Consider the following 23,557-nt stretch of genomic DNA (forward strand, 5'->3'; position numbering starts at 1 on the left):
TAATGTGTTGGCCTCCTCAGATATCTCTTCTTATCAGCTCGCTGCTGTTGCCTACAAGACAGCAAAGATGGCAGCCATTTCTTGACTTGCCAGCTACCTAAAAACCTGCCCATATGGTAGCCCCTCCTTACCTGTGGGGATACGTTCCAAGGCCCCCAGTGGGTGCCTGAAACCACGGGACAGTACTGAACCCTACACACACTACATTTTTTCCTATACATACATACCTATGATGATAAAGCCTCATTTATAAATTAGTCACAGTAAGAGATCAGCACCAATAACCAGTAAAAAAAATAGAACGATTATAATAATACACTGTAATAAAAGTCATGTGAAGTAGTCTCTCTCTCTCTCTCAAAATACCTCATTGTCCTGTACTCACTGTTCCTGTGATGAAGTGAGGTGATAAAATGCCTATGTGATGAGACAAAGTGAGGCAAGTGACAGAGCCTAAGGCCACTATTGACCTTCTGACACTATATTAGAAGGAGGATCATCTGCTTCCAGGTTGTGGTTGACTTGGGTAAGTGATCCCACAGAAAGGGAATAGGGAGACCATTCCCTTGAACTTCATCCATCCATCCTGTGCTCACTAAGCACTGGAGAGGGGACTGCTACAGCAGTCCAGAGAAGCCAGAAAATGGGAAGCCAGGGACATCCTAACCCAGTTATTCAGAAATCATGAACTTGGGGGTCACAAAGAAACTGGAGGGGCCATGGCCAGGCCCCTAACCCGGCAAAGTGTGAGCCTCCAATTCCCTTTGCTGGCAGCATTCAGGGGTCAGATGCCAGTCCTGGAGCACGTGTGCAGTAGAAAGAGAAAAGGCAGCGTCTAGGGCGAGACCTAGATGACCCACCAGGTAGCTTGGCCCTAACAAACACCCTCTCAGTTAAAGGCAGTGAAGGGCTTCTTGTTTAGATGACTTGACCAGGATGATTACTTTTACTTTCAGGAAGCTCATAAGAGAGAAAATGAATTTATGTTCCTCCCCAAAAAAAGAGAGTACATCAAATATCAAGAGAAGGAGCTCTCAGATGAACAGGATGTAAGAGAAGAGAGCCATGGATGAGGACTGAGACCTCCCAATTCCCTGTCCCACATCTACCCCCCATAATCCTGTCTGGATATATGAATTTGGATATAGAAATCACACATACTGTAATATTTGACAGTCTGACCACTTATTTTAATACACATTCTCTTTCTTGTTACTGACGTATAATGACATATAAAATTACATTAGTTTCAGGTTATAACATAATGACTCAATATATGCATATGTTTTGTGCAGTGGTCACCACAATAAGTCTAGTTAACATCCCTCACTTCACCTAGTTACGACTTTCTTTTCTTGTGATGAAAACTTCTAAGATTCATTTTCTTAGCAACTTTCAAATACACAATACAGTATGATTAACTATAGTGACCATGCTGTATATTATTTATAAATAAGTCCCAGGACTTATTTATTTTGAGAGAAAGAAAGAGAGAGAGAGAGTGAGAGCAGAGGAAGGGCAGAGAGAGAGAATCCCAAACAGGCTCTGCAAGGTTAGCACAGAGCCTGATGTGGGTCTCAAGCTCACAAGCCCCCCCAGATCATGACCTGAGCTGAGATCCAGAGTCTGAGGTTTAACTGGGGCGCCTGGGTGGCTTAGTCGGTTAAGCGTCCGACTTTCACTTGGGTCATGATCTTGCGGTTCGTGGGTTCGAGCCCCGCATCGGGCTCTGTGCTGACTGCCAGCTCAGAGCCTGGAGCCTGTTTCAGTCTGTGACTCCCTCTCTCTCTGACCCTCCCCTGCTCACGCTGTCTCTCTCTCTCTCTCCTAGAAATAAATAAAAAATATTAAAAAAAAAAAAAAAAGAGTCTGAGGTTTAACCGACTGAGCCACTCAGGCACCCCAGGACTTATTTATTTTAAAACTGGAAGTTTGTACCATTTGACCACCTTCACCCAAACTCTGGCAACAACCAATCTGTTCTCTATATATATGAATTCATTTTTTTCTTTTTAGATTCTACACATCAGTGAGACCACCCATTTGCCTTTCTGTTTGACTCATTTCACATAGCATAATGCTCTCAAAATCCATCCATGTTGTTGCAAATAGCAGGATTTCCTTCTCTTTATGGCTGAGTAATATTCCATTGTGTATAATTACACCTCATCTTCTTTATGCATTCATCGATCAATGGACCCTTAGTTTGTTTCCATGTCTTGGCTATTGTAAATAAATGCTGCAATGAACATGGGGTGCAGGTAATATTTCTAGTTAGTAATTTCCTTCCATTTGGATAAATACCCAGAAGTGGAATTGCTAGATCACATGGTAGTTCTATTTTTGATTTTTTGAGGAACCCCCATAAGGTTTCCCATAGTGGCTGCACCAGTTTGCATTCCCAGCAACAATGCATGAGGGTCCCTCTTCCTCAACACCATTGCCAGTACTTGTTATTTTTTGTCTTTTTGATAACAGCCATTCTAACAGGTGTGAGATGATAGTTCATCATGGTTTTGACTCACACTGTACTGTAATATTTGCCCACCATACCAATAAAATAAAATAAATTATACATAAAAATATTTACTTTAATACACATTCTCTTTCTTCTGTTTGAAGAGATAGAAGCCTTGAAGCCCAGGGATTTATGTTTTAGCTTTCTCTTTCTGAATCCTTGGGAAGTTATTTACTCATCACAAGGACACCAAGCATGGTAATATCTGTACTTCTTTTTTTTTTTTTTTTGGTCTGGCTTAGGGCATTTATACACAGTACTAAAATATATATATCTAGATGTAAATACAATGATTAATTCATTTATTTAATAATTTATTTAGACCTCTGAAGGTCTGTTTATTTGTTTGAGGAAAAAGAAATCACACATGAACTCACTGCACCTTGGGAACCCTCTTAAGAGTGAGGGAGAAGCTTGTCAGAATATGGGTAAGAGGTAGGACTTACAAACCACAATTAGGACAATAGAGACAACCACAATGGAGACCCAAAAAAGGCAACCTGACCTTTCTTGGCTGCCTGCTTATCAGTAAATGGTTCCCTCTGAGACAAGGCATAAGGAGAAAGAGGAAACAATACAAACCCACCTCTCGGAATGTAGATGTGTAGTTCATTTAAGTAACTACCACTCTGTTCTCATTCTACTATTGTATGCAGTGGGAAGCATGCAAAATGGCTTTAGCATAGCTGACCCTTTCCGGAAACTGAACTCTTTTGCTTCTAACTTTAGATACACCTGTCAGATTTTGATCTTTGTTCCAAGAATATAGCTCTCCTTTCTCATTCTACCTTATCACCAGTGTTCTATTAATTAAAAAACCTGGTAGCATATGGGGGTTCAATGATTTTCCAGCCAGAGTCAGTGTGGGAGTAAGTTTCTTCATTCATTTGCTGCAGTTTACGACTCTAGTCTTACAGCTAATCATCCAGAAGGTAGCAAAAAAAAAAAAAGATAGAGTAAAATACCCTCTTGCTTAGATAATGGCATGAGATAATAGAGTTTTCTCTTAAAACCCTTTGAACAACATCTATTTGTCCTTATTCTCACTAATACATGCTTCCCACCTCTCCTCACAAAGAAATGATATGTTCATTGAGGGAAGGAGTCATGACCTTTCATCTTTGAATCCCCAAATCTGGTGATGAGGGAAAAACAGGAGCAAAAGGAATGAATTCCCTTCCCTGAAGGTGATATACTGAACCGAGGGTGAACAGGGCACTAAACAAATGGAGTCAAGGGTGTTTTCAAGGCAATGCTTCTTACCATGATGGACCACGCAATCAAATCCTAGGAAAGAGGTGGGTATGGGACTTTGAGAAGGTGGTAGTATCTGTGAGTTACAGGTTCCCGTGGGCTGAAGAACTGATTGGGTCAAGGAAGAACTGTTTCCAAGCACAAGCTCATCAACAATCTTTGTGCCTAGATTTCTTTTCTCTTCTTCTTCTTCTTTTTTTTTTTTCCAGGATGCAAAAGCCATGGAGGCTGATGAGTAGATTTTGAAACTGCAAGGCATCAGGTGTCATTTCTGGGGATAGCTGGGTTTTGCACAGATCTGTGCTTCTTCCTTGGGGGTTCTGGGGCCCCAAAGACCTTTGCATCTCCTCAAACCTTCTTCAGGACGGAGGAGCTTCTCCCAGCTGCTGGGACTGCGGATACCTTCAACTGTCCTTGGAACGACCTCTGAAGGGAGCTGCCTTGCCCAAGGTCATGCCCTCCTCCCAGGCGCAGCCAACATCTAAAGACTGGTTAACATTAGGGGTTACGAGAGTTGAGTCCCAATTTGGGACAATTCTGAAGGGCCACCCCATCTCCAGAGCTCCCCCTGGGGTCAGTGCAGCCCAATTCTCCCTCTGCCCAAATCTGTGCGCTTCCCTTCCATTCACCGGGACTTGGCCCCATGAGCACGCGGTCACAAGATTCCCACGCACTAGCCTCCCCGACTGAGAATCTGCTTCCCAGGGAACGCAGCCTGCGCGTGTCCCAAGTCCCCCACAGTCACGGCTGCCTTTCGGCCACTCACCGGACTTGGGATTGCAGAGCACAGGAGGGCTGCTGCTGAGGGTGGGGCTGCTGCTGAAGTAGCCACTGCTGCCGCAGCTGCTCATGCTGCTCCTCCGCACAGCAGACACGATCTTGATCTCCTTGCTGGGGCTCACTGTGTGGGCCGGAAACACACACAGTCATGAGGGTGGAGGCCTTGGTTCCCTAGCACACACGGGCTTCCAGCCACCAGACACAGCAGGCGCATCACACGTGCCAGAAAAAGGCACCCTGGCCTTGGCGTCAGAGGAGCAAGAATCTGAGTGGCAGCCTTCCACTCACTAAATAGCATCACCGTGGCCACTTGCCTCAGTTCTCTGGGTCTCAATTTCCCGAGCTGTGAAGTGGGAATAATACAGTCTGATCGGTACGAGGAGTGGGTTATACAATGTACGTGAAAGCACTCAGCCATATAAAACGGTATTTCAAGAATGACCAAGCCCATGCTAGGCAGTCCCTGGAAGGGGGTAAATTAACTGCCAGCTATACACTTACTGGATTAACAGTAATAATAAATGCCTCTTGATCTAATAGCAAGTCATGAATCACCCAGAGCCACGGAAGAGGGAGATTAACACACATTAACACGTATTTCGGCCCTGGCAGTGTATGTGAGGCAGCAGTTTAGTGATCTGATCTGGTTCTGTTTGCCACAGAGCTGGAGTCTCTCAACAGGGAGAGGAGGAGGTGTGTGTTCAAACGAAAGAAGCCATAGAGAGTATCCTCCTTAGTGCCTGGAACATGGAAAGTGCAAAATAATTACCGGCTTTTATGGTGACTGCGGCCACTATATCCTCTTTCTCATCAGTGTCAGTGTTCGGGTCTATTGCGCCCACAAGAAACCGGCAAACCTTAGTGCTGGTAAGAACGTGAACAGTTACTCTGCATTCGCCCTGAGGGAACACGTGATGCGTGCGTGCGTGTGTGTGTGTGTGTGTGTGTGTGTGTGTGTGTTTGCGGGGAGGAGAGAGTGTAACATAAGACTTAGAGTTAACACACAACTTCTATGAGAGCCAGCTCTGTCCACCACTTTCTAATGGTGTGACCTTGGGTAAGCCCTTCCATTGTTCCAAGCCTCAGTTTCTCTACCCACAAAATGGAGATATGAAAAGTGCTTCCTCTTTAGGGTATTGTGAGAATTAATAAAATTCAGGCACATAAGCTTAGCTCAGTGCCAAGGGCACAGAAAGATCTAGATACAGCTGCAAGGACTCTTGCATCTATAAAAATTGCCACCTCCCACAAATGACCACATTTTCAAGACACACATTTTCATTGTGCCTGGAGTTTCAGGTGAAGCCCAGAATTTCCAGACCTTAGGCCAACCAGGTCCTTGAGTCAATGCCAAGTTTTCAGAGGAGTTGAAGATATCCCTTTAAGTACCTCCTCTTCTTCAAATGACACATCAAGTTAACCTTTTCCAGATGAGTGGGGTTATCTTTGTGAATGTCTGTCAGCATCATTTCTGTCAAGGCTCAATGTAAATATCAAACTGTTTGACCTTACATGTAACATCCTAGACTTTAGGAGCTCCTGTGTTTGCTTTTCACAATTTTTCTTTGTTCTGGGTCACCGCTTCATGACAGGTTGACAATCAGCTGTCTTTGATTTGTCTATGCGCTCAGAAGTCTTTATTCACCATTAAAACATAGAGTTTTTCAGTGCTATGATTTTGAAAACTGGGTAATTAATGATATATAAGAATTGTTTATCAATGAAAAGTAAGGTAAAATGAGAGCTGAAGAGGTCTTGTATAATGCAAATACTTAATTTTATAAAACGATCGTCATGACATCTAAGTGGACAGCCCAGGAACACTTTGGTCATGTTGGGTTTCCCCGACCCTACCCCCACCCCATACTTTTTGGTTATGAATAAATAAAAATGTGCTGGAGAAAATAATTTCACAAAGGTGAGATATTATCATACTGTTTCTCAAAAGACAAATGCATGTGACCAGGTACACGGTGAAACGGACATACCGGACATAAAACTAGTAGATTTCCGATTGTCATGGCTCTGCTTCCTCAGGCAGAAGGGGCTGTCGTGAGTCTCCTGGGAAGAGGGGGACTTCTCATTGAGCAGCTCCATGAGTCTGCGCCTCCGCCGGAAGTTCATTCTGAACTGGTAGAGAAGGTTGCTGTCCACAAATGGGTGCTTGTTGGACACTGAAGAGGAGAAACAACAGAGCATGACTGGCATCCTGGCCCCTGAGCCCTGCAGCCAGAAGACTCCATCCAATGGGGGCAAAAGTCTTAAGAAAGAGTTTAATTCTACAGATGCTGTATCAGCTTGTAATCCGCACATGGTCCCATGCACTTTAGAAATTTGCTAATCAATTCCTCAGGGGAAGCTTTGCCTTACCTCACCCCTGACCTAAGTCAGACTCTTCTTGGTATTGCTTCAGCCCCTACTGAACCTCCATCTGAGCCCTCCAACTGCACCTGCATTGTTCGTTCACTTCTCTGCCTTTGCCACTCACCTCTAGGCTCTCTGGGGCAGTGATCATGGCTTCATTTAGCCTTGCATCCCCAGTACCCTGCAAAGTGCTAGTCCCATAGCAACATGTCCATTCATTTTTTAACTTTTTATTTTGAAGTAATTATAGACTCAGAGAATTGCAAAAATAATAGAGACTCCATACCCATTTGTTTGTTTGTTTGTTTGTTTTGGCGGTAGGGGGGAGCACATCTCTTTCTCCCAACTAAGTCACTCTGCTTAAGGGCCCAGACTGTGTCTTAATCATTCTGGCATTTGAAATCCTAGACTACCATGTGCTTGGCTCAGAGTAGGTACTCCATAAAAGTCTGGCAGTGAATAGTCTGTGACGGGTAGAGAAGCAGCTTATCCAGAACACACCTAACATTAACCTGTTTAGTGGCTAGTCTATACCACTTCCCCCTGTACCAATCTGTGGGCTCATGGGATGACCCTCCTGGGTCAGCAAATGCAGTCCCGGGTAGTAGCTATCTTTATCATGCCCATTTGCTATGAGTAATTCTTCTGGTTACATGAATATCAGAGTCTCAGAAAGGTGGGTTCCTATTAAGAGAGTCCACTGCCAACATTTAACTTAATGATTCATATGGGTGTTTCACACTTTTTAAATGGTGATAAACTAGTCACTTTGGCTAAGTGTATGGAGTTGGCCACAAAGACAAATATACTTAATTCAGTGGTAGTTCTGCATGTTCTTAATAAATAAGGCATCCTTGGATTTGGGAGATGCTGAATGCATCCTGGACCAAGAGATAAGCCAATTACACTTTGATATGATATCTACAAAGAGTGGTTCTTTTGTGGTTAGTCAAATTTTTATATACATTTACTACATTCAATAATACTATAATAAAATTTCGGAGCAAGTTATTTATTCCTGCCAAACTTTTCTGAGTTTATTAAGATTTTTTAAATCTTCAAGTTGACTTTGGCAATAGTATCTTAAATTACAACCTGAAAATACACAGTTCTATATACATTTGTTAACATCTACTGTTTTCTCTTTGGACTGTGAATTATACAAAATATTGGCCCTGCTAATAAATAAATCCAGAAAAAAATTCTGAATCCAAACAAATTCCATAATAGCTAAAAGTACTTTAAAAAGAATATTTTAAATGTGTATTTATTTTTGAGAGAGACAGAGAGACAAAGCATGAGTGAGAGAGGTGCAGACAGAGAAGGAGACACAGAATCCAAAGCAGGCTCTAGGATCTGAGCTCTCAGCACAGAGCCTGACGTGGGGCTCAAGCCCACAGACCGTGAGATCATGACCTGAGCTGAAGTTAGACACTTAACAGACTGAGCCACCCAGGCGCCCCTAAAAAGTTTTTAACTGAAGTGGAAATTTGACTATCAATTTAATCGCCTCACCGACCAAGGGATGAAGTCATCCCTGTTCTCCATTCTCTACCTCCCCAGCTCTCAGCTGCTTATGGTTCGGAGGATAAACTGAGCATCTAAAGTAAGATAAAAAAGGTTATATTTAAATAGTCCTTACTCATCATATTCTCTCTCCAACAGTATAAATGACCTTAAACATGACCAGGGAAAACAAAAACTAGATGAGATCATAGACCACACTTGTTTAACATAATGCAAGCAGATTGTAAGAACTCAAACAATTATACCTTTATTATTTCACAACCACTGTTGTTTTTACAGTTACCAGCATGTACTGAGAATATATTGCCATTTGGCTTCTGGGAATTCAATTTTATGATGCACTATATTTAACGCCCCACTTCAATTTTCAAGGACTTATTTGGATTTTAGTGCCTGAGGAGAAGCCACATTGTGAACTGAGGATCTCCATGTGTTCATGCCCCAGCTGTGTGACCGGCGGAGCTGGAGTCCAATTCTCTCAGAATAGAAATGTGACAATTGCATGTGTCACTCGCATTATTTTCAATGAATTATGTTACTTTTAAAAAGGTTATTTTTCTCTCTCTCTCATTAAAAGTTTAATGACATGAACATTGAATACCGTGCATTTGCTTTGTTTGTGAGTGTAGCCTTAGGAGAAAACAGATAATCATAGTTATAAAAGCTTAAAGACCACAGGTAGAAGCCATATTACAGCATCAATCAGTCACACATGGCATCCATTCATTTATCCAACAATGTGAGCACCTACTAAGTGGCGCACACTATCCCAGCCATCCATCTTAGCGTGGCAGCCGGAATGTGATGAGCTCTGCTTATCCTTTCAAGCCCATACTAAAGTCTGCTTCATATAATAACAAAACAAGTACGCTGGGACTTTACTGAACATTTTCTTATGCTGAATAACTTCTAGAAATTAGTAGCATGCAATAAAAAGCAATTGTTCTAGGATCAGATGACCTCAGTGTTGATCCCAGTTCACCAACTTGACTAGCAGAGTGATTTGGGCAATTCACTAAACATTTTAAGTTTGCACAGCTTTGCTGTGAAGAAATGGGATAATTGATGTGAAAAATTCGGAATGTCATCTGAAATCTACTGAAATCTAGTAGTTTAAGTCTTCTTGCTCTTAGACTCATAAAGATTGACTTCAGCCTTTGGGCAATTAAGTTTCTGCACAGAACCTGTTTCTTCTGCCTTTTCTGCCCTTCTTTGAAAGAACACTTCAAATATCTTCCACACATTCTGTCACCTTTTCACTCATGAAAACTATAAAATCTTAACCAGATATCCAGATCTAGATTGGCAACTGTCCCACTGGGAGATGTTTAAATCTCAGAAGAGAAGAAAACAAGAAGTAGGGAATAAATTGACACAGGACATTTTAGGAAGTAACTAGATTAAGAAAGCCATGTGTATAGCCATAAGCTACATATGTAGAGTCTCAAGAAATAAACAATGGCTAAATGACATATAGTTTATATTCCAGAAAGAGAAAAGAGTTGACTCTTTCTACACTTTAACATGACATTCTCTATATTAAATACAAAAACCATTTGCTACATAGGAGGCTTGCTTTTTGCTAAACACAGAAGAAATTACCTAAACTCCGCGGGGAGCGGGGGGCGGGGGGGAAGAATTAAAGGGAAGGAAAGACAATCCATTGGCGGACAGTGATTGGAATCTCTAAATCTGGAGACTGTTCCCATTCTTCACTTAGCAGATCCTGACACTATACAGGACTTTTATTCAGAGTAAATGTGGTGTCATGAACAATTTGATAAATTTCATTCTTTGCTCCTTGAGAATATGAAGCTCTAAACTGGAATAAATAAGAAAGGATATTCAAAGTGGACATTCATTATCTAATATTATTAAGGGAAAAGATGGGATTCAGAGTTAGAGAGGGAAAGGTGAGGACCTGAGGTCTGGGTGGGGAAAGACACTATTTTGGAACAATGCCGGGAGTGTCTGACCACAGCAAACCCCCTCAGGCATAAGGTTGCTCTTAAGAATGTAACAGACACCACCTACTCCCACTCAGGTTCCTCTCAGGAATTTGAAAAAAAGACATAACTAAAAATAAGTAGTAGACTCATTAAAGTATGACCTACAAGGAAGGTATGGCCACAGACCGCCCCTCATACAATGGGAACAAGCCAAACAGGAATGGACAAGGCAGCACCTAGAGTTATCAAGTCATTAAGTGTAGGACCTGTGAAGGAACAAGGGGAAGGGGGTGGCTGACCAGAATCTTCTAAAACAAAGACCCTTGCCTATAGTCACAGGCATTCACTTACAAATGTCCATTCTCTGTAAAGACAGCTTTCATACTATTCTTCCTTTCTGATCTTATACTCAAAGAAACTTTTGCCTGCTGCTCATTATATTTTGTCTCCACCTCTTCATTCTTCAAAGAAGTGAGACCATGAATCCTGGGTATTGAGGTAAAAAAATTACAATTGCAGTTGTAATTGAAAAGTGATAATTATTGACTCATTCAATTTATAATTCCTGGGACTTATGAAGACTTCCCTTTTATACTGGTGGCATTCCCAAGGGACTTGACTTGGCTAGGTATCAAATCAGACATAAAACAGAAGAAACAGTCACAGCCAGAAAGCTGAAGCCATGTAATACCAGAGGATCTAATTGCTTAGGAAAGTGGGGGTTCTAGAGGCACTAGGCTCACAATGTTGTTGATTTTTGATAAAATAGATCCTGATTCACTGCGTCCCTTTACTTTTCAGAAAGCATGAAGGAAATGGCATGTAATCTACCAAAGTAATAAAGTGACATAGTTGAAATATATTCTTCTTTTTGTGGCTAATGTGGCTACATCTTTCTAAGTTATTAGGATGATTTTGTTCAAACACGAGATTTAAAAAAGTGATTATCCGGGCACCTGCTAGGCTCAGTTGGTTAAGTGTCCAATTCTTGATTTTGACTCAAGACTCATGAGTTCAAGCCCTGTATCAGGCTCTGCACTCTTAGCATGAGGCCTGCTGGGGATTTTCTCTCTCTCTCTCTCTCTCTCTCTCTCTCCCTCTCTCTGTCCCTCCTCCACTCATTCTCTTTCTCTCTCTCTCTGATAATAAATACACTTTTTTTTAAAGTGATTATCTACAAGAGGGGAAATTGGCTTCTACTCTACTGACACATATAATCTAAAGATGAATATAAACATTTATCATCTTGAAACCTATAAACTCAGCTGAATATAGAAGACGTTTTAAGCTACTTATCTAGTTGAAGGGCGGAAGGTCCCGTACTTTCATACATCCTTGAAATGTTTTCTGGCAAATGACCTAACACAACAGGTGCCATGAAGTAAACTGAATCCAGCAGTGTGATGAGGGAGAGGGAGGGAAGTGAGGGGAGAGTATGTGCAGACACCAACTGCTCCCTGGATGGCACTTCATCAAACCTTTTTAAAAGATGGTCTTGGGGGCGCCTGGGTAGCTCAGTTGGTTAAGCATCTGACTCTTGATTTCGGCTCAGGTCATGATCTCATGGTTTTGTGGGTTAAAGCCCCGTGTCGGGCTCTGCAGTAACTGTGTGGAGTTAGTACAGAGTTGTTAGTGCAGAGACTGCTTGGGATTCTCTCTCTTATTCTTGCAAAAAATAAATAAATCAACTTAAAAAAAATAAAGGGTGGTCTTGGCTCTGGGACCCATAAGCAACTTAGCAGTGAGGGGAGATAAGGTTGATGACCATCACAGTTAAGAAGAAAGCTCAGCAAGGACAAGGATGTGGGACCATATTATACATGCAAAGTGGTGTCAAACCAAAAAGGTCTTCAAGGTCACCCGAAAGCGAGGAGACCCTCACCAGCTGCCAAAATTAGCATCATCATCATTACCCTCCACAGTGACACGACACCATGGGTGTGGCTCACCCTTCTCCCCGGGTACCATGGTGGTTGAAAGATCATTCTGGGACATCAGGGCTGTCACTCTATCCTACTCACTTGCTCCCTTGCCTCCTACTGATCCCTGTACCTCCTCCCAAAAGGACCACTGAGCACCTGCAGACCTTGCCTCATACTGACAAGCCTCAAGGATAAACAGATGGCAGATCTAGTCCTCAGACTCAGTGCTTCTAAAAGGCTAATGGGTTCTCCATATGAAAATACTGCACCCTCGCTACCAACAAGACCAAAGCTTTCAGTTGTCGAACGCACCCAGGGAAGTCTTTGCACCCTTTGGGTCTCCCTGCTCTTGCTAATTCATAGTCCTTCAGAGTCCAAGCATCTCAAATCACTTAGTATATTGCAGATTTTAAAAGCTGTCGGGGTGCCTGGGTGGCTCAGTCAGTTGAGCGTCAGACTCCGGCTCAGGTCATGATCTCACGGTTCATGGGTTTGAGCCCCGTATCGGGCTCTGTGCTGACTGCCAGCTCAGAACCTGGAGCCTGTTTCAGATTCTGTATCTCCCTCTCTCTCTGACCCTCCCCTGCTCACGCTGTCCCTCTCTCTCTCTCAGAAATAAATAAAACATTAAAAATTTTTTTAATAATAAAAGCTGTCAAAACTTAAAAAAACATTAATATCATGCTTTTTAACCATTTGTTTGGTGGAAAGCAAGAACTGAGAACTAACTACAACAGAAGGTTAAAGCTTTTTTTTAAAATCTGAGCTCTACTGAAGGTTGTAACTACCCATCCCAAACCATCCTAAAGGGGATGCGGGAGTTCAAAGAGCCATGTTTCCCAAAGGAGCAGAAGTCCTTGATTCAAGAACTTTGAGCAATTGTATTTAAGTGCCTCTGCCACGTAAGGCCAGTGCTAGGCGCCTGGAATATAAAACTCTTCAAAAGGCAATAACAACAGTGAGTCAGAGAACTAAAATAATTACTTCCTGAGCACTGACAACAAACAGTTAGAAGAGGATATGAAAACAGGAAATTGGTTTTAGGGTATAAAGTCCCATTAGCTGATAATTCTAAAACAAAACACTTCACAGTCATAAGGCTAGAACCCAATCACACCAATTTAATTGATTGAAAGGAGGTGAGGAACAAGGCTCAAAGTGAGCCTTTTACTAAGATAGCAGAAAAGAAGAAAATCAAAACATGGCATCGCGACTGTGTATGTTTCTGCAGCTTCCATGTCTTACGGCCAGAAATGTAATGGTAATGAACAGATGGCAGCTCAAATTATACTTTATTCTTCGCTCTGCATCATTAAATAATAGCTGGGTGCATTCCAAGGACTAGAACCTTTGTTAGTGATAAAACCCAGAACAAAGGGTATGTTTTTCAAGAGACGAAATCATACCATGAGCACGTACAGGTCTAAAAGCAAAATTTATTTTGTCCAAGAAATGGAGTATCTCACTTACAAAAGTCAATGAAAAGATTTTTTAATCTGTTCTAGATCTTTTGTGCTTGTTGGCATAAATCCAAAGGCCTAATGATAGCACTTCAGCGTTGATTAACATGTATACATTCATCACAGAGTATGTATAACACACCGTGTCAGGCCAGCATGGATGAAGCCCTCACACTTATATGAAGCTCTACTTGCCCAAGGCATCTGATGCTGAGGATATTGATAACAATAACGAGGGTAAGAATTGGCTAGTATGTGTTGAGTGACAACTGTGTGTAGGGTCCTATGCTTAGCACATGCATGATTGTATCATTCAGTGCTCATAGTAGCACTATGAGAGAGCTGTTATGATTATTCCCATTTGACAGATGAGAAAAGAGGATTACACAAGGTAAACTTACCCATGGTTCCATAGTTATTAACTGGAAGGTCTAAGAAAGAAACACTGACAGATTAACTCTGGAACCTCATTCCGTAATCTCCTCACTAGACTGTCTCCCATCCAAAGAGATAACAATGCCAAATGAGGAGGTAAATAAGCTTACACACACACACACACACACACACACACACACACACACACACACACACACAAAACAGAATCTGCTTTTCTCTCATTTATTCCTGTCTTTAGTTTACAGAAGGCAATTTGGATGGGTACGTTTTCCACAAAACTCTTCACCAGGCCAAAACGTTTATTACCTTGGAATTGCCTATGGAAAGGACAGAACAATGACGTAGAAAATACTTGCCTTGGTCTCAGATGGCCCTGGGTTGAACACCAACTTCACTCTTGTTTGTTTTTGTTTTTTTTTTTTAAATGATGAACTGCATTATATTTGTCCAAATAATACGGATGATTTTTTTCCACTTTCCATTTTACTCAGTCTGAGAAAACACTGCCAGAATCTCCAAGATTATTCATCTTTGATACTCATGTTTTGTCCAGTGCCAGATGCCTGATCTTTACTAAGTTACTTAACTGCCCTGGGTTTCAATTAAATTCATCTGTAAAATGAGTTGAAGAAATAATTAAACAACATAGGTAAAAAAGCCTGTTATAGTTTTTGGTCCTTAGAGGCACACCATTAATGCTGGCTGTGTGTGGGTTTCCTTGAGGGCCCAAGGCGTCAGTCCCCAAAAGTATCTTTCCAAGGTATAAGCCTTTGCAGAATTCAGCCACATAGGGGAAGAATCTGGAAGCAACTCTAGGTGGTCTGGAAGAAAAGGAGGCATCCAACCTAAACCAGATCAATTCAGTAGGGCCAACAACAGGGAGAAAGGTACCCAGTATGATGCTAGAGGTACCCAGGAACCACAGGGTGTGAAAACCCATCGAAGCCCGGTTCCCAGATGGCAATTTCTAACTCTTCCCAGAAAGGCTACCACAGAACCTGCTGGCACTTTACTGTAGAGTAATTTATTAGGTGTTCCTTCTGAGACTGTAGAGTATGGTACCTTCAAAGTAGGAAGGAGTGGACATTCAAAAAAGAAAGAAATCAGTGGTGAGATTTAGTGGTTTTTTAAAAAAATTGTCTTCCTATATTTTCTATATCATTGATACTTGTATCTACCTTTTCTTATACCAAAAAGGAATATAGATACAGGAAAAATCTTGTCTACTTTTTAATAAATAAACTTAATATTTTGAAATCACTTTAGATTCATAGAAGGGCAGCAAAGAGAGTACAGACAATTCCCATCCACCCCAACAGTCCCCTAATATTAAGATAATCATGGTGCAGGGGTCTAAAGTAAGACATTAACATTGGTACCCTTCTTTTTCAAATCTAACTTAGAGCCACAAGGAACTCCGTGTGTGGACAAAAGAAAAACACTATTCCTTGGAGGCCCATGTTTCACAGGGAAGGTCCCATAGTTACTTAATGAAAAAGACCGTTGTCCTTATGGATGACAATGCTGGCTGCTTGTCCAAAACACACTCTCTCTTTCTCCTCCTTTATTATTTGCTCAGGGCAGCAGTGGGCCTGGGTAAAGGCACAAGATTCAATGACTGCCTTCCACCAAGGGGTGACTGTGTGACACAGTTCTGGCCCACGTGATGTAGGTAAAATTCTCTGGGAGAGGCAACCTTTCCTAAAGAAAAAGCAAAGCAAAGTCATGCTAGGTGACAGCTCTCTGCCATTCTATCTTCTTCCCGCCTACAGTGCAGACATGAGGCCTGGCATACGCTGGGAATGGCTGCACAGAGACAGGCAGGGCTGTAGCCGCCTCTGGTCAGCCCAGGATTCTCCACCTGGAACAGCTTGCTGCCTGAGCTGTTCCAGGGACCTCTCTATTCAAGCCCATCATTACTACATTTTCTGTTATTTGCAGCAAAACAGAATCCTGATACTGTTCCAAGCCAGGCTTAGAGACATGAAATCAAAAGCTTAAAAAAGAAAATCACAAATGCTTTCTGTTTATTTGTAGCCCACACCTTGTAACAAACTATGCCTGACTCAGAGGCCAAGAGGGATTAGACATAAAGTCATGCAGGCAGAAGATATGCCTTCCAGCAACTCCTCTCTGATTCGCCTGTGATGGAACTGGTTATGGACAGTCCCTCCGCCTCAATTTGGACGTTTGTGGAAAAGCGATGACAGTAACTTCATCTTTTAAGCACCACAAGTGAAGTTAATAAACATAGAGGGACACATAGATGTCTGAAAGATAGGTCACAATAATGCTAATGCACCACTAATAATACTGTTCTGCTGTTGCAAGAATCCAAAGGCTCCCACAATGAAGAGCAGAAATTTAAGAAAGTGCTCCCAAACTTTGGATTATATACCAGATAAGCCCTTTCTGAGTAAAGAGAGAACTGCTAAGATCAGAACCAGCCTAAGTGATGGCAGTCAATAATTTCTGACTTGTGAAAATATTTAAAAATCAAAGGGAATATTAAAAAACCAGCTGTGAAAGAAAATATGATTGTGAAATCAGTGTGCTGGGGAAGGGAGAATTGTTGTCGCCATTCCAGAAACTTCTCTGGCTGGCACCCAACTTTATGGAGGTGTCCAAAAGGACACTGCAAAGTAAAGCTAACAAGGTAGTTCCCTGACACAAACATTCAGACAAAGATCTCTGAGATGAGGGACTGAAAAATGACAGACACACTCACCAGGACACCACCCTACCCTGCACTAGTTTCCAAAAGGTCTAGAGGGAGGTTCTGCAGAACGGCAGCCATGGGTCCCATGTGGCTGCCAAGCCCCTGAAGCGTGGTGAGTCCAAATTGAGACGAGCTATAAGTGTAATCTCTGCACTGGATCTTGAAATATCAGGTATGAAAAACAAGAACATAAAATAGCTGATTGGTATTTTTCATGTGGATTACATTTGAAATGATCTTTTGGAGACAGTGTGTTAAAATATATTATTGAGATGAATTTCATTTGCTTCTGTTTTTACTGTGGCTATCAGAAAAGTTAAAAGTAAATCTATGGTTGGCATTTGTCACCCATACCACGTTCCTATTGGAAGTGCGATGGGTCTCCTGGTAGAGGCTGGTATCCTGTAGGAACAGACCAGCTAACCACCAAATGAGTTCATCCCTTTAAGTGCAGCACTTTGAGAGCTAGCTGTCATAGAAGATAACTCTCATCCCGAGCTTCTATGTCCCCCATCCTACTTCCTTCATTTTGATGAGGAAGCACATTTTGTTCCTACTTGACAGGAATCCCTGCTCAAGATTATGCTCTCAGAAACTGTCAAAGAGGACTTCAGAGAGATGAGAATGAGCCAGTGGGTAAAAACCTGCACCTACCCCTTCTGCCTGGGTGTGGTGGCTTTGGTAATTTCCAATCACACTGAAACCTGGGCAGGAGCCGAAGGAGTGGCTACAATAAATGGACAGAAGGAGAGGTGGGGGAAGGGGAGGACTCCTTACTGGGTCCAATGTCATCGCTGGGACAGAGATGAAAGTGAAGGGGAGCTTTTTAGGAAAAAACAAAACAAAACAAAAAAAGCTAGACAAAATATTAGAGTCTTTAGAATTTTATATCAGTTTTAAAATAACTTATATAGGGGCACCTGGGTGGCTCTATCACTTAAGCATCCGACTTTAGTTCAGGTCATGATCTCACAGTCCGTGACTTCAAGCCCCACCATGTTGGGCTCTGTGCTGACAGCTCAGAGCATGGAACCTGCTTCAGATTCTGTGTCTCCCTTCTCTCTCTCTGTCCCTCCCCCCCCTCACACTCTGTCTCTCTCTCTCTCTCTCTCACAAATAAACATTAAAATAAATAAATAAACAAATAAGATAACTTATATAAATAACTCTATAAACACATTATTTTCCAAATTAAAATAGGAAATTTTATTATTTATTAATATGAACATTAATTAATAAACATATCCCCCAATTTTATGGAAATTTTATTAATTATGTATTAATATGAACATTAATTACTAAACATATTTCCCAATTGTAATCTGGATGTGTGTGTGTGTATGTGTGTGTGTGTGTGTGTGTGTGTGTGTGTGTGAAACTCCTTCTTTAATTTTAACTTAATTCTGTTGCATAGTCACACAGATCAGACTTGACCCTGTGGTCAGTTTTACACCTAGCAGTCACTCCAGGGTACCAATATGCTTCAGCTTGTTTGGCCAATCCTGGTGGGAGAGGGGAGGAGGGGCTGTGGGTGCAAACACAAAACACAATCCAGACCGACTGCCTGAGAGGAGACTGTCAGCTAAGAGAAACTGAGTTAACATGAGTGGCTGAGGATCTAGAGCCAGAAGCGGCGAGTTGGAGACTTTCTAGAGGAATAATCATGAGAGAATGCAGAGCAGCAGGGATGAAATGCTGTGAGAAGAATCCCGGGTCCCAGACGTGAGTCCCTGCCCACACTTCCCAGCAATCCCAGCTACAAGAGTCAGAGCTAGAAGAATGGTCTGTGATGTGAAGGAGAATGGAGGTATTTCACTCCTTAAAGGAGAGCCTCTTGACTTTCTGTCCCACACTCCTCCACCCTGCCTTGAGAGCTGTGGTCAAGTTCATGTCCATCAGTAGCCAGGACTTAACTCCACAGTGCTTCCCGACTAGTAGGAGAGAGGAAAGGAATACCCTGATCCACAGTCTGAACTGTCCGTTTCACCCTGATATGTGTTTCTAATCCACCTGACACCTTGGCCTACACGTCCCACTAAAAATGACCACTGAAAGCCTGCTGAGTCCTTAAATTACCACACAACACCTAACTGAGCAGTACTTAGTACAAGATTGCATAGTTTCCATATACTTCAACTGCACAGAAATTGTGTGCTTCTGTTTGAAGACTTCCTCATGTTGTTAAAGAAATGCTACATTTGGGTAAACAGCTGGGACACCAGGCAACGAGCTGTCAGGAGCGAGGCCGGAGTTGGTAGGAGCTCAGGCTTCAGAGCCAAACACTGTCTGTACTTAGATCAGTGTCTGCAGACCTGACAAGTTATACTGTCAACTAAAGACAGAAATATTTACAATTGCGAAACTGTTGACGAAAGGCCTCCATTCCTTATGCATTACACTCTTTTGGAAGATTACAGGAGATAAGGTATCTCTCATTCCCTTCATACTTTCTAATAGTTAAGCCCTGGTCTAGCTACAGATCTGTTTTCCTTTAACCAAAATCAACACTTTAATGTGTGCCAATGCATCAGCCCTTGACTTTACCCGGCAACCTTGCTCCCTTATGTTTACACTGCAACAACATTCTGGCTGCGTATACCTTTCTTCTCGCTTTGGATTCAGCTACAATAAAAAGTAAAACAGAGCCAAGGCATATCAGGAGGCACAGTGGGATAATTCCCAGACATTCTAAATTGAGAAGGTAAAACAATTTTATTAGGAGATGGCTGTTGATAAAGATCGTGCTTGAAATAATTGCTAAAAGTTGACTGAGAAAATATTCTCTCCAAGCATTGTTTTTTCTATTCAGAGTTTAACATTAAGGAGCTAAGAATGATTATACTAGTTCCAAATACTGTACACTGTCATCTAAAACAGCAGGAATAGCAGTTATCAGTGCACTGATTTGAGGGTAGAGGATTAAATGCTAACAACATTAAGGACAGCCTATCACTTGTGCTGACCTAAAGCATCCCTCCCCCACCTAGTGAGTCTGTCAGTCACAGCGTTTTGCCCACCTAGGGTCAAGACGTGGGCATGTGACCTAGGTTCAGCCAATCAGAGTCCCTCTCTAGAGTTTTGCATGGAGCTAATTTCCTGACTGTAGGTGGCGAGTCCTTTAGTCACTAGTTCCTGGCAAGTGGATCCCCGAGAGCTGCTCTAGTCCTTCTTCAGGCATCTGGTTTTGCCAGGTTTCCTTTAAACTCTCAGCTAGCTCTGCCTATGTTTAAAGCGAATGATGATTGGGCTTGCTTATACTGAAAGAACTCTAGCTGGTATAAATAGTCAGCACTGTGCCCTGCAATAGTAAGGTTTCAATAAGTGGTCACTACCACCATCTATTCATTTAACGCCTTTTTTTTTTTTTTTTTTTTTTACTAAATAGTCCATATGTCAGTGCCAAGCCATTGGGGATACAGAGAGAGAAAACCAATTCTCTGTCCTCGGAGCACTTAAAAATGAAGATACTGACTGGGAATCATCTGTAATAGAAAAATCTTCATTTATCTTCATTTATTGGTGGCAAGAAGTTACCAAAGGCAAAAAGTAAGAGAATGTGAGGAGGAGAGCCTGATGGACAGGAAGGGAGGGTACCCCAAAAAGGGTAGGTCGCTATTGACAGAGACTCTCTCCTACTTCTGAATCTATAGTCAGATTCTCCTGAACCCTCTTTTCTATCAGGCCTTGACCTTGGTCCCCATCCTGTCTTTGGCTTGCCCAGCCCAGTCTTAATGAAGAATCCTGCTAAATCAAAGTGAGAACCACTCCCTCCCACCCTTGATAGCCAGTCACTCGATATTTGACCAAATTTCTCATCCTCCTTTGATTGTAAGTCCTTGGCCTACCTTCCTTAAGAATTCTCTTAAGCTGGTTTAGCAAGAATCCCCCTAGAGGCACCTGGGTGGCTCAGTCGATTAAGCATCTGACTCTTGGTTTCAGCTGAGGTCATGATCTCACAGTTAGGAGACAGAGTCCCATGTCAGCATGGCGCCTGCTTAAGATTCTCTCTCCTCCTCTGCCCCTCCCCATCTCTTTCTCTTTCTTTCAAAAAAAAATTAATTAATAATAATAAATAAAAGAAAAAAGAATCCCCCTACCCTTGATGTCTCCTATTAATAAATTTCCATCTCCTGACCCCTTCACCCTGTTCCATGGCTACTTGTCCTTGCTGCATTCAGAATTGAGCGCATCTCCGGCCACCACTGCAGTAACCCCAATTGTAACAGTCTTGGGGCAAGTCTTCCTTACGGTTCTAACTGTCAGGATACTTTGTTTCCCGCAGTATCACTCAGTCTTGGGCAAGCTGCAATCTTGCCTTCAGCCTCAATCACCAGGGCCATTTTTTTCCCCTTCCTCCCATCCCTCTCTCTCTCTCTCATCCTTTCTGTGGCCAGGCTATTCCAGGCTTAGACTGAACTCTTGTCACTGATCTTAATTACTGGAAAGATGGGGCTCATTCCTCTCTGGCTCTGGCCTCTAGCTTTCTGGGCGGCAGGTTCCAAGTTCTCTCTCCACGGCTGTCAGACTGAACGTCTCAGCTACTGTCTTCCCCAGGAGAATGGGATCATCACAACTACCCCCGCGAGCGACTGGGAGGACAGGTTAAGATACGTAAAACCGCTTTGGGAATTGCAAAATGTTATATAAATATATTCTTAAAACAAAGGAGAAAGAAAGAGGGCTTGATGAAGTGTTGAAATGGTTGAGGAGCTCTGACTAAATCTTTAAAAGAGGAAATTATACGCCTGGACAGAACAGCGGTAGCCTGATTATCCAGGGTCAGCTGCTGCAGCTGTGAGCAATTTCCCCGCGTGATTATCTGCTTTCTAGCTCCCTCCATGTAAGGAAAAGATAGCTGGAGAGCAGCTAAGGCAGTTGAGGGAGATACTTTATGTGAGTGGAGAAATGTGTTCATCGCACTTTGCAAAGGTTATACAAACACTTCAAGGTACCTGGTTGTTGTTTGGGGCATGGGAATCATATATTTTATGAACCAACAATTTTCATGGTTACAACATCTGCCAGGCCGTGTGAGCTGATGCAATAAAAGTCGAGGAATTTTCTTCCTCGTCTAATGGAGCTTATAATTGGTGTCCAGTCATCAGTGGTGATTAAGAGCCAGATTGCCAGAATGTTGAATCTACCATTGACTAGTTCTGGTCTTCCGCAAGGTTCTTAACCTCATCTTTAAAATGAGAATAATCATGATACCTAACTTGAGAGGAATAAATGAGTAGAAGAGGAGAGCAATTACAGGGGCTCTAGAAACGTTACCTGTTATTTACAGTGGATCAGATCGCGTATGATAGCGGGCATTTGGGGGTCATAAGAAGTAGATGCCCAGTGGAAAGCTTTGGCCAACCGCTATTATGTAACCCTCACGGCAGCTCGGTGCAGGCGTTACCATGGCAGCTGTGATACAGAAGGGCTCACTTGTGGGCTGGCCTGGGGCTAGCATCTGGGAACTTGGCTTTTGGAAGGTTCCCTCGGTAACTTCACAATAAGGTAACTTCACCCACCTGGTGAATTGTGCTCTGCCAGCCTGCCTGGATTGTTTGTACAAACACTATGATTTATGGAGGGCACGTGCTTTCCTTCTGGGAGTCTGGAATACTGGTAGTTACAGCTGGCCAAGCAGGCAGAGTGTACCTCCATGAGCAGCCCCCGACAGAAACCTGGTACTCTGCGTCTCAAACAGGCTCCGCTGGGCAGAGACATCACACATGGGTTAGTGTGTGTCCCTGCTGGAGGAAGGAGCCAGATCTGTGTGGCCCTGGGAGGGAGGACAGGAAAGCTGTGTCTGGTTTTTTCCAGATAACACCTAATGTGTCTTTTTCCCTTGATGATCCTTCTCTGTGTCCTTTCACTATGATAAAGGTTAGGCACGAATCCAACTATATGTTGAGCCCTTTTGGAACATGTGGGTAGTCATCTGATCTCCCCCCACCCAAGATGAAAACATAACTTTCTTTTTTTTTTTTTAGTTTTTTTATTGTTTTATATCTGAGAGACAGAGAGAGACAGCGTGAGCAGGGGTGGGTCAGAGAGAAAGAGGGAGACACAGAATCTGAAACAGGCTCCAGGCTCTGAGCTGGCAGTCAGCACAGAGCCCGATGCAGGGCTCGAACCCACGAACCGTGAGATCGTGACTGAGCCGAAGTCGGACGCTTAACCGACTGAGCCACCCAGGTGCCCCAAAAACATAACTTTCAATGGTATATAACTCTAATTTCATAAATCCTAAAAACCTAAAGAATGCAAGAATTGAGATGTTGACATGGTTACTCAGTAGATGGAGGAACTGGGACCCAGCTCTGTTCTGTCTTCTTCCCAAGGCAGTGTTTATCCCACATGCCAGGTGGCCACACCCAGTTACTACATCCTGGGCCAAGGAAAACTTCTGGATGAGGCACAACACCTAGTACCTACTGATTAGCTATGCAGCCTTGGGAAAATACCTTAAAGGATTTGAACTTCTGCTTTTTTCACTGGAAAACTGTAATATTAATAATAACAATGTCACAGAATTGCTGCAAGATTTTAATAAGATTATATATATATGTCATATGTGTGAAACACATACATATTAAGTATACAATGTATTAAACTCTACAAAGTATTTAGTCTTGTGCTTGATATACAGTAAACCTTAATAAATGGAAAAGCTG

At 42.4% G+C, this 23,557-nt stretch overlaps 1 protein-coding gene across 2 annotated transcripts in view; it reads right to left on the reverse strand.

The window, feature by feature from the left end:
* Positions 1-23,557, reverse strand: part of DEPTOR (DEP domain containing MTOR interacting protein) — a 132,170-nt gene that overhangs the window by 34,104 nt on the left and 74,509 nt on the right. For both annotated transcript variants that reach the window (XM_039227217.1, XM_039227218.1), the window contains exons 5-6: positions 6,541-6,726; positions 4,539-4,673 (exon numbers count right to left, since the gene is read on the reverse strand). In XM_039227217.1, coding sequence (XP_039083148.1) covers positions 4,539-4,673; positions 6,541-6,726 — 321 coding nt within the window. The remainder of the gene's footprint in view (positions 1-4,538; positions 4,674-6,540; positions 6,727-23,557) is intronic.

This window comes from Hyaena hyaena, unplaced genomic scaffold, assembly GCF_003009895.1.
Source record: "Hyaena hyaena isolate Hyena2069 unplaced genomic scaffold, ASM300989v1 scaffold_26, whole genome shotgun sequence".
NCBI lineage: Eukaryota > Metazoa > Chordata > Mammalia > Carnivora > Hyaenidae > Hyaena > Hyaena hyaena.